The 13,927-nt window shown below is 51.2% G+C and overlaps 5 protein-coding genes across 5 annotated transcripts; 1 reads left to right on the top strand and 4 right to left on the bottom strand.

Moving 5' to 3' along the window:
• Positions 1-2: 2 nt before the first annotated feature.
• Positions 3-2,619, bottom strand: C7974DRAFT_383268 (urea active transporter-like protein). Its single transcript, XM_046140752.1, has 5 exons — positions 2,339-2,619; positions 2,120-2,288; positions 1,966-2,066; positions 1,390-1,918; positions 3-1,336 (listed from the first exon to the last, which is right to left on the bottom strand). The coding sequence occupies exons 1-5, from the start codon at positions 2,441-2,443 to the stop codon at positions 150-152; spliced, it is 2,091 nt and encodes a 696-aa protein (XP_046003037.1). The 5' UTR covers positions 2,444-2,619; the 3' UTR covers positions 3-149.
• A 390-nt stretch (positions 2,620-3,009) lies between these two features.
• On the bottom strand, positions 3,010-5,294 carry C7974DRAFT_18016 (uncharacterized protein). The gene is made up of 3 exons (XM_046136339.1): positions 5,075-5,294; positions 4,883-5,023; positions 3,010-4,831 (listed from the first exon to the last, which is right to left on the bottom strand). Exons 2-3 carry the CDS (start codon positions 4,986-4,988, stop codon positions 3,180-3,182), a joined length of 1,758 nt encoding a protein of 585 aa, XP_046003036.1. The 5' UTR covers positions 4,989-5,023; positions 5,075-5,294; the 3' UTR covers positions 3,010-3,179.
• Positions 5,295-5,326: 32 nt separating this feature from the next.
• Positions 5,327-7,533, bottom strand: C7974DRAFT_383266 (major facilitator superfamily domain-containing protein). The gene has a single exon (XM_046140751.1). It carries the CDS (start codon positions 7,339-7,341, stop codon positions 5,542-5,544), a length of 1,800 nt encoding a protein of 599 aa, XP_046003035.1. The 5' UTR covers positions 7,342-7,533; the 3' UTR covers positions 5,327-5,541.
• A 1,966-nt stretch (positions 7,534-9,499) lies between these two features.
• C7974DRAFT_17953 (major facilitator superfamily domain-containing protein) lies at positions 9,500-11,527 on the top strand. The gene is made up of 4 exons (XM_046136329.1): positions 9,500-9,983; positions 10,037-10,449; positions 10,497-10,818; positions 10,870-11,527. Exons 1-4 carry the CDS (start codon positions 9,754-9,756, stop codon positions 11,474-11,476), a joined length of 1,572 nt encoding a protein of 523 aa, XP_046003034.1. The 5' UTR covers positions 9,500-9,753; the 3' UTR covers positions 11,477-11,527.
• Positions 11,528-11,763: 236 nt separating this feature from the next.
• On the bottom strand, positions 11,764-12,757 carry C7974DRAFT_419796 (uncharacterized protein). The gene is made up of 2 exons (XM_046144221.1): positions 12,518-12,757; positions 11,764-12,387 (listed from the first exon to the last, which is right to left on the bottom strand). Exons 1-2 carry the CDS (start codon positions 12,564-12,566, stop codon positions 11,966-11,968), a joined length of 471 nt encoding a protein of 156 aa, XP_046003033.1. The 5' UTR covers positions 12,567-12,757; the 3' UTR covers positions 11,764-11,965.
• Between the last annotated feature and the right edge of the window lie 1,170 nt (positions 12,758-13,927).

Here is a 13,927-nt window from a genome sequence, read left to right as displayed (position 1 = left end):
GCTCTGAAAACAAATAACGTTGCGTTCGTTGGTGTCAAGATCGATTACTCAGAAGTTTGTCTTATCTCAAGCGAGCGACAGGGGTATCTAACATTTCTTCCGTCTCCCACTTCCCAATTCCCCCTGTACAAGTTCGTGCCGTAGGCAATTTACTTCACTTCCATCAATTTCTCGTTTGTAGCCGCCTCCTTAGGCGTATGAGACCCACTGTCAGCGGCCTTCTCACCCTCGACAACTTCAATGTGAGTTCCGTGCCTCTTGTGTCCCTTGCCGCTGAGATCGCGCCACATGCCGCCAAAGTTCCTCGCCAGGCTCATTCTGCCTTCCCACAGCGGGTAGACGCCGACTGCAAGGGTGCTGAACATGAGCCAGATAATACCCACAATAACCCACCCAGCGAAGAAGCTCGGAGAGAAAATGTAGCCTGTGCCGTAAAGCGGCATGGGCCAAAGAACCAGCAGGACGAGGGTCATGACAGCAGTAGTAGTCTTAGCTATTTTGCTCGCCCGCAAAAGCTTCACCTGCTCTGCGGCTTCAGCCTCGGGAGACAGCGCGACATGGCGGCCAACGAGCGCTTCAGGGTCGAGGTGTGCGGCGGCGGCAACGTCGGAGTCGTCGATAAGACGGATATTCTTCATGCTGACCCAGTCATAGCTGTCGACGCCAAAGATAAGGGTCAGCACAGGGATGAAGATGGCAGGTGAAAGGAGTGCAACGACGTTGCCAGCCAACATCGGGTTGTTTGCACCCGAGGTCTCGACGTTGATGACACCGTCGTTGAGTTTGGCGGTGGTGACAAGCCATGCAATAATACTGCAGCACAGACCGAAGATGGGGGAGAGTGTGGCAGCCCAGAAGTTCTGACCTTTCCACATGAGGGTCAAAGTCGCTGGTAGTACAGCAGAGGAGATGATTACACCCATCAATAAGTACAAATAGCCCATGCTGATACCGGCGTAGTGCAGACCTGTAGAGAAGGCGGCCATGACGAGTCCGAAGCCGGCAACGCAAGTGTGCGACGTCCAGACCAGGCGCTTGCCGCTAGCATTGGGGTTGATGTAGGTATTGTAGATATCGTAGGTCAAGATAGAGGATACGGCGATGAGCTGAGCGGAGAAAGCAGAAGTAACGGCCATGAACACAATCAAAAGAGTTGCGACAGCGCCTCCAGATCCAAGAATAGCGGTGGCTGCGTAGGGAAGAGTGAGGCCCGCGCTGATTTCCGCATCAGCCATCGGATTTGGGTAAGTTGGGAAGTACTCGGTCCCCTGGAGAGCCAGAGCAGCGAGGCCCATTGTCGTTGCGCACAGCCAGGGAATGGCGAACCACGAAAGACCTAATCTCGAATTAGCTTACCAACATCTACAGTTGTTCAAAACGGGAGCTCACCTCCGATGATGTATCCGGGCAGTGCATGAACGGGGCTCGCAGCAATAGCCTTGTTGTAGTAGCCGTTATCCATGAAGACAGTACCGAAGTTTCCAATGATGTTGATGACGAAGAAGATAGCTCCATCTTTGCTCCTCATAGTCAAGTAGCTGCCTCCGGCGTTACCTTCAACAGGTGTATGCGATGCGAGATCTGTCAGCGCATCGTACACAGCTCTCGGCGAGCCAAGTCTATCACCAGTTGCGTAAGTCGTGAAGGCAAATATCAGAATGATGACCAGCAGAATGACAGTGTGAACGTAATCAGTGAGGAACGTGGCTTTGATACCACCGAACATTGTGTAGATGACGACACCAAGCGGAAGCAGGAAGCAAGCAGCTGCAGTCGGAACGCCGGTCAACGACGAGACAACGGCCGAGCCACCGGTGAGCAACATGGATGTGACTAGGATGTTGGTGAAGAGGCCGAAGGTGATGTACACGAAATGCGTGGCTGTTCCGTAGCGGGCACGAACTGCCTCAAGGAACGTCTGGTACGCCGTTAGATCAATTGCTGTGGCCAGATCATTGCACTTACGTGAGCGTTAGGAGCTCTTCTCTTCAACTCAATAGCGACAGTTGCGAATAACAGAATCTGTACCGTAGCTCCGGCAGCATACCAAAGCGGACCTGAGACACCTAGGATTTGATCAGCATCGTACATTTTATCATGACCTCGGTATTATACATACCGTACCGAAAAGCGACGCTGCTCGACTGCAACAGAGTTGCAGCCCAAGTCCATGATGAGACGACAGCGCTAGCAACGAGACCGGACTTGACGGTACGACCAGCCGTCGAAAACATTTCCGAGGTTTGCAGTTCATTGTTGTATCGTCTGAGAACCCACGTCGTGAAGACCTGCGCTCGTCAGTGATAATGCTTACTCCTTGTTAGAAAATGTCACATACCATGCCGATAGCAAACAAAAAACCAATGCCAAGGACAATACCATAACCCCAAGCCTGGCCCAAAGGCGAGGCTGAGGGACCAGTAGGTGCGGGACCGCCTGCCATGTTATCTGATGCAGATTGTGTGTCGCGTGAAGCCGTTGGATTCAACGTCGTCCCAGATCGACGGCTCTCATCCTATCTATACACGCGACGATCCACGCCGTCTTCAGCACATGTTACCAAGAAACTCACAGTTATCGCAGCAACTTTCAGGTGCGATGAACGGCATGAAATAGCAGGTCTTGATTGGATGCAGATAGGTTAACGTCAAAACTGAGATATGCACGTCAATGAACCAGACCGGAAAAGAAACGATGCACAAGACCCCAGAAGGTTTGGACAAGCATTGAATAGCTGTGGTTGGCCAGCTTGTTCGCTGCTTCGCGTGCGCTGATAAGCACAGACGGGGTTTGGTGGGCGAAGGCGGGGGTTGTGGGTGGGCGAGTCGCAAGCGAGCATCCGCAGCTATTGCGGACCATGCTGTGGTTGTAAGGCAGGTGGTTTTGGTGAGGTAAACATCAGATAGCTGATAAGGAGTGTTGAACCAACCAATCAGAGTTCAGCTGTGAGCACGTCCGAACTTCGGTGCAGTGCATTTGCGATGCATCTCCACGATGTCAACGAAATGACGAGTTTGTATCGAGTAAATGGACGGCTGGTAGTGCTGAGAGATGCCCACTGTGTTCCCGCCCGCCCTTTTCCCGTTGGTAGTCTGCTGGGACCAAACGATAATACTGTGTGGCGGACGCTTCGCAATCTTAACGCAGCATTGTGCATCGGTACATGGCTCCAGTGCTTCTCATATCCGTCCTCTCGCCAAGAACCTCAGGGGAATATCCACGAGTCTCGCCCTGAGAAACTCAGCACAATTCTTCCCCAAAAAATCCACACTCGTTGTACAACTGACGCCTCGATCCAGATGATCTTTGAGAAGAAAATGGACTGCTCTCAGACCTTGGAATTCGCATCTCTCGATCCTCTTACCATTATACTCGCTAGCCAACAACTGCTTCATGAACTGTGTCGATAGAAGATTTTGCAGCCACGAATACTCGTCCTGATGACGAACCCAGAAGCCCACATTACAGTCTGAGCCCTTGTCGCCCGAACGCGCATGCACGATGCTTCCCAAAGGCGCCCTCACTGTATGACCAAAACTACCAAGGTGTCTGGACGCAACAGTCACGTCTTGCGTGGGCTGATGCTTCGACCAGGTTTTTGTATGAGAAGGTGGCGGGACAATAAATGTCTCGCCAGATGCGAGGTGAACCTTGTGTTCAATAGCGGATTGGGGCAAAAGCGTGACATAGTATTCAAAGACTTCCTTTGGAAAAGCTTGCCGTAGGTCGAGATGCGGCGTTGCGCCTGGATATGCACACATAATTGGGTCGATACAGGGTCGCACAAATTTGGCCGGGGCTAAATTTTCAGCTCTGCGCGATTGTGCAATCACACGAAAGTCGACCGTTGCTGCATTCTGACTTGTAGGATTCTCTTCACATGACCCGATTGTTTGGAAGGTCAGGTTTGTGAAATTTTTGATATGAGCACCCATTTGTACGCGGATGAGTTGCTCCATCATACGCGCCTTGGCGGGTATGTCCAGACCGGTCAAAAACCAGTGCATCTCAGCTTGGTAGATAGGCTTTGCCGTGATGCCCACCTTGGTCGTGGGGGGTGGCGGCGCCCCCATGACGCCTCTCAGAGCGATGCGGTTCTCCGAGATGTATTCGAACGAGATCCTGTCCAGTACCGCAGTTACATCCGAATTGAAATACCAAGGACCTTGAATCTCGTATAGGAACTGAGATGTGAGTGTGTTGATAGACACTTCGCCTCCAGAGCCCTTATTCTTCGTGATGATGACATCTCCCAAATGTGATATCTCAACGATGGGATAGCCTATATTCTCCCAACCAAGGCACTCGAGGTCCTTGAATCCAGTGTAATTGCCGCCCGTGCTGTACGAAGAGCACTCAGACAGGTGTCCTGCCACGAAGGCATTCGCGAGCTTACTGAGATCAGACTGCTGCCACTTGTGCCACCAGTATGCAGCACCAATGAGCGGACTGGCATCGGAAACTCGCCCGCAAAGGACGATATCCGCGCCTTTCTCGAAAGCGTGGGCGATCCCTAGTCCTCCAAGATATGCTTGTGCGTAGATGGGCTCGAACTGCCAATCGTCTAGCTGCTGCCCAGTACAGATGTTCTCGAAAGTCGACTCGCCTCTCTTTTGCGCGTCCAGGAGTTGGGGCAGCACCTCGTCGCCGGAGATCCACGCCACGCTCAAATCCAGGCCTTTCGTCGCAACCATTTTCACTACCGCTTCATGTAGTCTCCTCGTGTCAGATGCGCCTGCGTTCACAGCAACTTTGATGCCATGCTTGGCGATGTGCGGGAGGGCTGGCTCGAGGGCTTCGAGGAAGGTCGGCTCGTATGCTTCCATTTGACCTGCCAATCATTACTAGCCACTCAAGACCTGCGTAGCTCTCGGGTTCGTACCGTTCAGCTTGACGTTAGCACGAGCTGTCATATTGGCCTCGCTCATCCAATCGCCCACTAGAACGTCTATCGGGTCATGTTCGAAATTTGACGCAAGCAAAGTCATGGCATTGCGGCGATCTGTTGTAGAACCGGAGCATCCTGATGCATCTGTTAGTACAATGCAAACATGCACGGAACAGACTGGAGTGCACCTGCAATACGGATTGGTCTCTGTGATGTCATTGTCCTTGTCACGGAGGTCGTTTTATTGCGATGGCCGTCGTATACCTAGTTTCGTGAAGCATGACAGCTTCAACACTGCGTATAGAGTGCATTGCGAGACCTCGGGCGCAGTCGCCAGGTGTGCCTGTCGCGTGCATGCGGAGTCGTGTTGGTTCTGTCAGTTAGGGACCGAGGGGCGGGGAAAAGCCCAAAAGAGATTAGTACGGTTTCTGTCGAGAAGTTGCAGCAACAGCCTGCCATTAGACAATGCACAGTGAGAGGTTGTGTTTAATGCTGGTTCCTCAATTAAGATTATGCTGTCTTTTGAATCAGGATTTTGCTGTCTTTTTAATTAAGATTATGCTATCTTTTCAATTAAGATTATGCTATCTTCATGGTAGTATTGCAACAATATTTACATCTCAATCGCATCTTTGCTCCTTTCGACTGCGGCTCTAAGCCACGTTCGAAGCGCTGATACCGCGTTGGGCAGCTGGCCTGCCCTGAAAACTTGAGCCTCTGATAACACTGCCTCGTCTCGAGCCTGGCATGCCGGCACGTTCGTTACCGGAAATGGAGTTGACTCGTGAGCCATATGCTCCGGGGACGTGGCTTGCTCTCCTGCCGCCATTGTCTTCGCGAGCTCCAGCAAGCTGCTGCGCAAACGGTGACCTCTTTCGCAGAGTAGGACCCTTCCAGTAGATGACATACACTGACACCACGAGTAAAAGAGAGATACAGAAAAGAATTGTGGAGGCATTCGCGAGAGGGTTTGAGCCGATATTTTGGAAGAATGGTGTCGCAGGGAGGGTCAGAACACCAGCGAGGAAGTCGCGCGCCCACCCGTTTCCTCCAGTTGCAGAAGCCGAGTAGGGACCATATGCACAGATCATGTAGTCAATGGTCGCCATGTAAATGGCGTAGTTGGCCACGCCTATGATAGCCGAGGCGATCATGGAGCCTATCCAGTGCAGTGGCGGACCGGTTGATGTCCAAGCGAAGATGATCAACCCGATGGGCAGACATGGGGCGGTGAACAACAACCACCAAAGACGAGCCTCATATTGCGCAATCTCATCGCCAGGGCGTTCCTTGCGGAGTCGCTCGTTGCGCTTGATGGCAGGGAAGAAGGAGAACCATGCCAAGAGATAGCCAATCCCAATAGGCACGAAGGCAAGACCGATTGCAAAAGCTGCGAAGTCCCACTGTGCGTACACAAGAGCATACGACTGCAGGAACATAAAGATGATGGCGTCGGAGAAACCGGAAAGCAGGGACAAGACAAGCACAATAGGCTCAGTCAAAAACATGCGGAATGGTCGAATCCATGTTGTCAAGATTTCATGGGCACTGAAGCGCTCCTTTAATGGCGTAAGCTCGTTGGGTCCCCAGACGTTGACAGGCTTGCCGTTCTTCTCGCCTTCACTTCTGCGTTTCTTCGCGATGCGATCCATCAAAACTGTTGTGCGTGTTTCTGGTACAAGCAAGGCGTGGGCGATCTGAACTGCGCCGCCGAAGATCAATTGAATCCAGATGTTCCACCGCCATGCAAGGAATTGTTCCACAAAGCCACCAACGATTGGACCAAGAACAGAACCGCCGACAGAAGAGAAGACAATGAAGGCGACTGCATACTGCTGGTTATCAGGCTCCCACATATCAGCTACCATGGCCAGAGTGACGGAGCCACCCGCGGTCGAGAGACCACCAAGCGTACGGAAGGCGATGATGGTGGCGTAGTTAGGCGCAATGCCCACAGGAATTTGGAATATGTTGACAAAGAACAGAGAGAGCTGGAGGATAGGCCAGCGGCCGAGCTCTTCGGACCAAGGCGCCCAAAGCTCGCATCCAAACGCGTATGCAACCAGGAAAGCAGCCGCACCAACACGTGCTGCTTGAGCACTGACACCGAACTCTTCCGATATACCACCGACTGCATTGCTGTACAACGATGTGTTGAAGTTCATTGACACTTGGACGAGGAAGACAACGGACAGGATCATCCACTTCCTCCACTCCGGGAATGAGAAGCCGAGCTCGTCATAACAGTCTTCTTCGGTCATCTCGTAGCGGTCATATGTGCCGAACTTCGCGTAGTGAGCACGGTCATCGTCGTGTGTCGTGAGACGCGCTGGATCCTCGTGTTGCTCGTTGCCAAGTTCTGATGAGTCTTTCTTTTCTGTAAGAGTCTGATCGTTGTTGTATACAGTTTCCGGATCGTGAACGTTGGGCTGAACCTCTGCTGCGGAAGCCATGTTGAGTGTGCGTACGCAGGTAGGGTTGTCCACGGATTGTGGCTTAGTTATATATGAAGCTATCTGCAAGCTGTGCAAGGCTGCATAAAACTTGGTGATGTGGGTAGTGGATGTATTCCACGTTCCCCAGATTATTTAAACCGACGTTGCCAGCGGGGTGCGTCGAATTGCGGTAATGGATGTCGAATGGCGGAGCCGAACGGCAGTAGAGTACACCCTTATAAGTGAGAGATGATGCCCTGACTACGGTGCGTCGCTAAGCTTCGCGTTGCAGACTGTCAGACGTCATACCACAGCGTTTTGCTGACCGGCTGTCGCGTTACGCTGGATCGCGGGTGCAAGAGGCTTCCAACTATGACGATCAGCCTCTCACGGCGAGGTGATGCAACGGTAATTGTGGGCCTGACCATACAGGCGGCACGTCGGGATTGCGCCTCCAAAATGGTGCACCTGTGAAGGCAGTCATGTTAAACACGTCATCGATCCTGCAATGGAAATCAGACAGCTGCATCAGGACACAGCGTCAATACCCTCAATCCCGCATATTGTACAGCATTAAGCATAGATGTCCAAGCCATCGGAGTTGTAAGCATTTTGTCTCCCGCCACCAAGCGCGTGTGCCAAGGGCGCCCAAAATCTTAGTGTTGCTCGTCGATCCTTAAGACGCCCCTTACGTCACCCCACCCACAGACCAATGTGCCCACGGGACCCCAGCATCTCACCCACAACCAAAGTTTGCTCTAGTTCCATCTCCTGAACCAATCAAAGATCACCGCACACTTAGTCGTTGCCCAGGTCGGAGGCGATGTCACAGTCTCATGCGGTTGGCTCCCGGTACGAGACTGCAGAGCCGCAATCCCCTCTCTCCACTTCGAAGCCATGCGCGACGCAAGTTTCGCTCGTGCTGTGGAGCTGACCACGTCCATCGCGAGTTCCGGTTTCAGTATCAACGCGCCCACCAGATTCCTCACGCTCGCCCACACAAGCTTTCAAGCGAAACAAAGGCAGGAGCTAGGATGGACTTCTCTCGCCATACAGAAGAAACTTGTACGCAGATGTTCAAGTATCACTCATGTCCACAAGTCCCAGTGCTTAAGTAAGGCCCGGTCAACATTGCCGAACACATGACTCGATGGTCCAGATCAACAACGGCAGCGCGACTGGACGCTCACGCCACATTGAAGATTTTGGGATATGTCATGTGAAGCGTAACAAACGACATTCCCCACAAAATAAGACGATTCTCCAGAGGAGTGTTACTCATGGCGATTGTTGGTAACTTCGGTTCTGCTCTTACAAAAGAATACGGTGGCCTTTGTGCAGGGGATAAGCCACTTGTGTGAGCTGCGGCGACACATGAATCTGGAATAGTTGTACTAGAAATGTAGGTACGAACTCTGGTAGGTACCACTTCAGGCTTCCATCAAATCAGCAGTCAATATCTACCTGGAAACCATCATCAATCCGCTCGACTGCAAACACGGGCTTTGGGTATCTACATTGGATAGGTTAGGCATTCTCCAGACCTTTCTCTATGCCTTACAACATACCAAGTTTTTCACCCCCACTCTGGCACCTTCTATCAGCATCGTACACACTAGATTTACATGGTCACGTGCTACCGTCCCGGTGAGATCGATATTTCGACAAATAAAACGACATCACATCGGAGAGACATGATGAAAGAGATGAATCTAAAGACAGAAAGATGCATTCAAGCGCTTTTGTAAGATTCTAGGTAGGGGTGTATTGGATTTACTTCCACATCTTCCTGATTCTCAGTGCCAAAGCGTTTCACAGCAACGCCCAGGTTCATCACCTGATTCTTGCGCCACCTTGAGACAGGACAAGATTTCCACACTGGGTTTAAAAAACAAAAGACACGAGGCTGATCGCCCATCATCACGTCGCAACTATGGATCACGGACTTCTGCTGGTCTATATTTACATTGCCATTGATACGCCCAAGGATTATAGGTTCGACTCTGCAGACTGATTCAGGAATTTTCCTCGAGACAGTTCCCTCGAGTAAGTTCCAAGACGGGGAACACTTGTGACCCCGAAGCTGGCGCAATTAAGTGCATGCCGAGACAACCGCCAAGGTTGCGCTGCTTATTCCCCGCATACCCCAACCTTGGCAGCAAATGACGATGCCTCGTTTGCTCGAACCGCCGTTCAGAGTGGCAATGATCGTCTACCGGTTGTTGTTACCCTCAAGTCGGTTGCACTGCAGGCTATCGGCTACCAACCTCGATAGTGCGACAGCAGCATGATGGATTCAGCCAAGTCTTGGGCAGCTATTGCTGGAGATCGTCACAATCACTTAAAGGGCCGTGAAACTCGTCCCGTTCTTCGCTGCGTACTTCGGTCTCCTGATTTCGTGGAAACCGTCACATCAGATACACCGGCACAATGGTACTCGATGCGAAAGACTCGATCGATGAGCGACAGTCTGTCGTATACGACGAGAAGGCTCCCTCCTACGAGCATCTTCGCGTCTTCATGAAAGCAGGCCTCGATCAAGAAGATGCTCAGTTTATGCATGCCATCCCGAAAAGCGAACAGGACAAAATCTTTCACAAGGTCGACTGGCGGCTTTGTCCGATGTTGGCAGTCTTGTATCTGATCTCACACTTGGATAGGTAGAGGATCTGATTCAATCAACGACCGCCAGAGCCATGCTGACGTTAAGTAGGGCTAACATCGGCAATGCTAAGATCGAAGGCCTCGAAGCTTCCCTCAACATGACCGGAACCGACTACAACGTTGCTCTCATGATGTTTTTCATCCCCTACGTACTTTTCGAAGTACCATCGAATATCCTCCTTGCGAAGTTCAATCGGCCGTCTTGGTACATGGGTATCTTGGTGCTCTGCTGGGGAAGTATCATGACTCTGATGGGAGTTGTGCAGAATTTTGGTGGTCTTTGTGCAGCCAGATTCTTCTTGGGGCTTTTCGAGGCTGGATTCTTCCCGGGCGCTATCTTTCTTGTCGGACAGTGGTATCCACCAGATCGCACACAGTTCCGCATGGCGCTGTTCTATTGCGCCAGTGCAGCGTCAGGTGCCTTCTCGGGTCTTTTGGCTGCGGTCATCGCCAAAATGAATGGTATGTATCCCGACAGTCTGATTTATGGCATGTGCTTAAGGCTTCAGGGGTTGGTAACTATGAAGGATGGCGCTGGATATTCATCATTGAAGGCCTCGCCACAGTGTTGATGGGTGTTGCGGTCTTCTGGTTGCTCCCTGACTCGCCCGACCACGCAGTGGGACGTTGGCTCTCGGAAGAAGAAGCTCGATTCTTACGCTTGAACAATATAGTAACTCGAGGTATCAAGAAGAAGCGGGGCGTCAACGCTGATGGAAAGAAAGAAGGCATCAAATGGGGTATCTTTGGTCAAGTCGCCAAGGACTGGCAGATCTACCTCCAAGCCATGATTTTCGCCTCTAACGCAGTGCCCAACTACGGCCTGAAATTGTGAGTCCTCAGCCACTCGTCTCTAGTGTCACTTCATTGACAAATTCACAGCACGATGCCGCAGATACTCAAGAATATGGGGTTTACATCGACGAAAGCGCAACTAATGACCGCTCCACCGTACGCCTGTGGCGCCATATCCGCTCTCTTATCGTCTCTGCTTGCAGACAAATTCACCTGGCGAATGCCCTTCATTGCATCAGGCCAGATACTCCTGATCATCGCCTTTGCAATACTCTTCGCCACAGCCGAAAACATTAAAAGCAACGTTGCGCTTTGCTACTTCGCTGTGCATGTTGCCTGCATTGGTGTCTATCCGATTCTTCCTGGGTGCAACGCGTGGACCATCAATAATCTTGCCGGGCCAGAGAAGCGGGCAATCGGCATTGCGACGATGATCTGTATCGGCAATCTAGGTGGCATTGTGGGTAGCTTCATATATCAGGAGAAGGAGAGCCCGAAGTATCCGACTGGATTCGGCACGTCGCTGTCTTTCGCGGCGGCAGGTCTAGTGTGCGCACTCACGCTCGAGTGGATCTTCTGGCGGATCAACAAAAAGAATGGTGGAAAAACTGAGGACGAGTGGAGAGCGATTTACTCTGAAGAACAGCTGGAGAAGATGGGAGATCGAAGTCCCCTTTTCAAGTATCACTTATAATTAGTCTCTATTCCACCGAGAGACGGAACCACGAGATGATCAAGTGTGCGTTAGATGCGACGTCATTCTTAGACTCATCAGGAAATGTCAACATGACTTTGTTCAAGACTGGATGTTGCTATGTGTACAGGGTCGTGCATTATTACTACACCGTTGCCGCCCCATATGAAGAAGCACCGCCTGGCGGTTAGCCAGTCTGAGGACTGGACGGCGTGCAATGAGGCTCAGACGCTCAATGTGCGTATATTGGTAGTGAACTTCATGTAAAACAGTGAATTCATGCACATGTCGAACGATAGTTTGGAAAGACAGCAAGACACACTGTTGGGCAGTGGAGATGACTGAATGTCTGGAAAAGCGAGTTGTAGGACTCAGAACAGAATGTTCGATTGACCTTCCTTGATCACATCAACTTTCATTGATAATGAAACTGTGTCGCCTCCTGAAACTAGACACTGATTGTTCTTCGTGATAGATTGACTGGCAAGTCTAGGCCCTAGGCTCTTTCCCGCCGATTTGATTGCTCTCTCGCGCAATGCTCTGGTTTCCGTCTTTTGGCAGCACCACTCTGCTCTCCGGTCTTCTATTGTCCTGCTCGGCAGCGTACTTTTTTAGAGTATCCATGCTGACGATGTCTAATGCATGGTGATGCGTGCTTTCGAGCTTCACCCTGGGAACATCGTCGATGCCCGCGTCGACAGCCGCTTTCCAGGTGTTTACGTATCCACAAAGACGCATTCCCTCTTTGATACCCGATTTACGCAGGTCGGTACCTTGCTTTTGAGACCAGTCGAGAAATGAGGATGTAAGGTTGAGGGCAAGTGGCATCTCGCTTGAGCACATTCCGGGGCTGTAGCCGGTAACGAGGGTTTTGGAGTTTGCAGAGTGCTGGTGAAGAGGCGCATTGAAGACTGAAAGATGTTATTTATACCCAATCCGTGCTGAAGTTGAAATGAATCCCAAAAGACGATAAACACAAGCAGTACTGAATACCACTGCTTTTTGCGCCGACTTGGAATCGAGAGGAGAGTCTTGACATACCATTCTTCTGCGTCACGTCCATCTTTCCTTGCTCATTCTTTCCTGACATTATGAGAGTTACGTTCGGGTTGGTCCTATATGTTTCAATGCGTCGCTACGTGTAGTTGTTTGGTGCTGATTTTGTACGTGAACGAGGACAGCAATGGCAATAATGGATCTGCAGGTCGACATAGACGACAAGAGAGCTTTCAATTGACTTTGTAGCTTGAGCAATGCGTTTAGCACCTTACCTATTCTTCGCGATGCCAGAGTCACCATGATGCGTTCATGAGCAAGTCCTTGACGTCACCCCAGGGTCTTTGGCGTCAGGTACTGCATGGAATGTCCGTGCTTCCCCAGATACCTAGCCAAGTAGTACGCTTTCAGCCTCACCATACTGCAGGGTCATTTCCGCTCAAAGGGGTATTTGGCCATGCGACACTCGATGCCACCTTGGTGGGCCACTCAACCCCAAGTGTTGCCAGTCCAGATTGGGTAAGGCCAAGAGTGACAAAACTGGGATCTTCAGCTTTACCGTCCGTAGCGAACATCAACTTTCCATAAACGACAGTGATAGTATGCTAGTACACCTTAGGTATTTGTGAGAATCAAGCTAATTCTAGTCTGTTAGGTTGTGGACTCAAGATACGGTTTGAAGCTATTATTGAAGAGCTAAAGCAGTACATTTGCCTTTGCAAATAGAGCCATGCTTCAAAAGACAAAGAAATCGGACCCCAGCTAGATTGAGGGAGATAGTGTCATTCTCATCTCCTAAAATATCCAACGCGCTGTACAGTACCTACCTGACACGTCAGGCTAATACATTGTGCCGGCGCAGCATACACCCATCAAGTCAGAAGCCCTAGGAGAGTGGTGTAGCTGTTCTGGATTGACCAAACTCTCAATAGATACCCTTAAGCTATCAGCGGAGGAATACGCCCACTGTACAATAGCTCAGACGCCGCTAGGGTTTTATGAGAATCACACTTCCTGCCATGCAGCTGCTATTGTTACCCGCAAATGATCCGGTGCTCACTTGGTTGTCTTTTATATCGTGTAGTCAGCTGGTTTGATGTCACTATCAGATGCAAAATACCTGCAGCTCACAGTATGCGACCCCCCCCCCCCCCCCCCCCCCCCCCCCCGTCTCTCTCTCTCTTTTGTGCCCGCCCCCGAAACCTACCACGCGTCTCTACATCACCTTCTCATCTCCACTTCCCCTCTTACCCTGCAGCCCTTTCAGTGGCTCCCTGCACGACGTCCAGCCGTGTTGTCTTACTATCATGTCTCACTCTAGCTCGGCACTGACGGCACTGACGGTATGTCGGTGAATCGGCGCGTCGGAGCGCCGACCTCGACTCAAGAACACGAATCACAAACCACGAACCAACCACGTCGATCCTCTGCCAGTCCTCCATAGAGAGGCGGAGT

The sequence above is a fragment of the Boeremia exigua genome, assembly GCF_020726555.1.
Source record: "Boeremia exigua strain MPI-SDFR-AT-0100 chromosome Unknown C7974scaffold_1, whole genome shotgun sequence".
Lineage (NCBI taxonomy): Eukaryota > Fungi > Ascomycota > Dothideomycetes > Pleosporales > Didymellaceae > Boeremia > Boeremia exigua.
The sequence above is the reverse complement of the archived record's forward strand: the minus strand, read 5'-3'. Positions and strand labels throughout refer to the sequence as shown.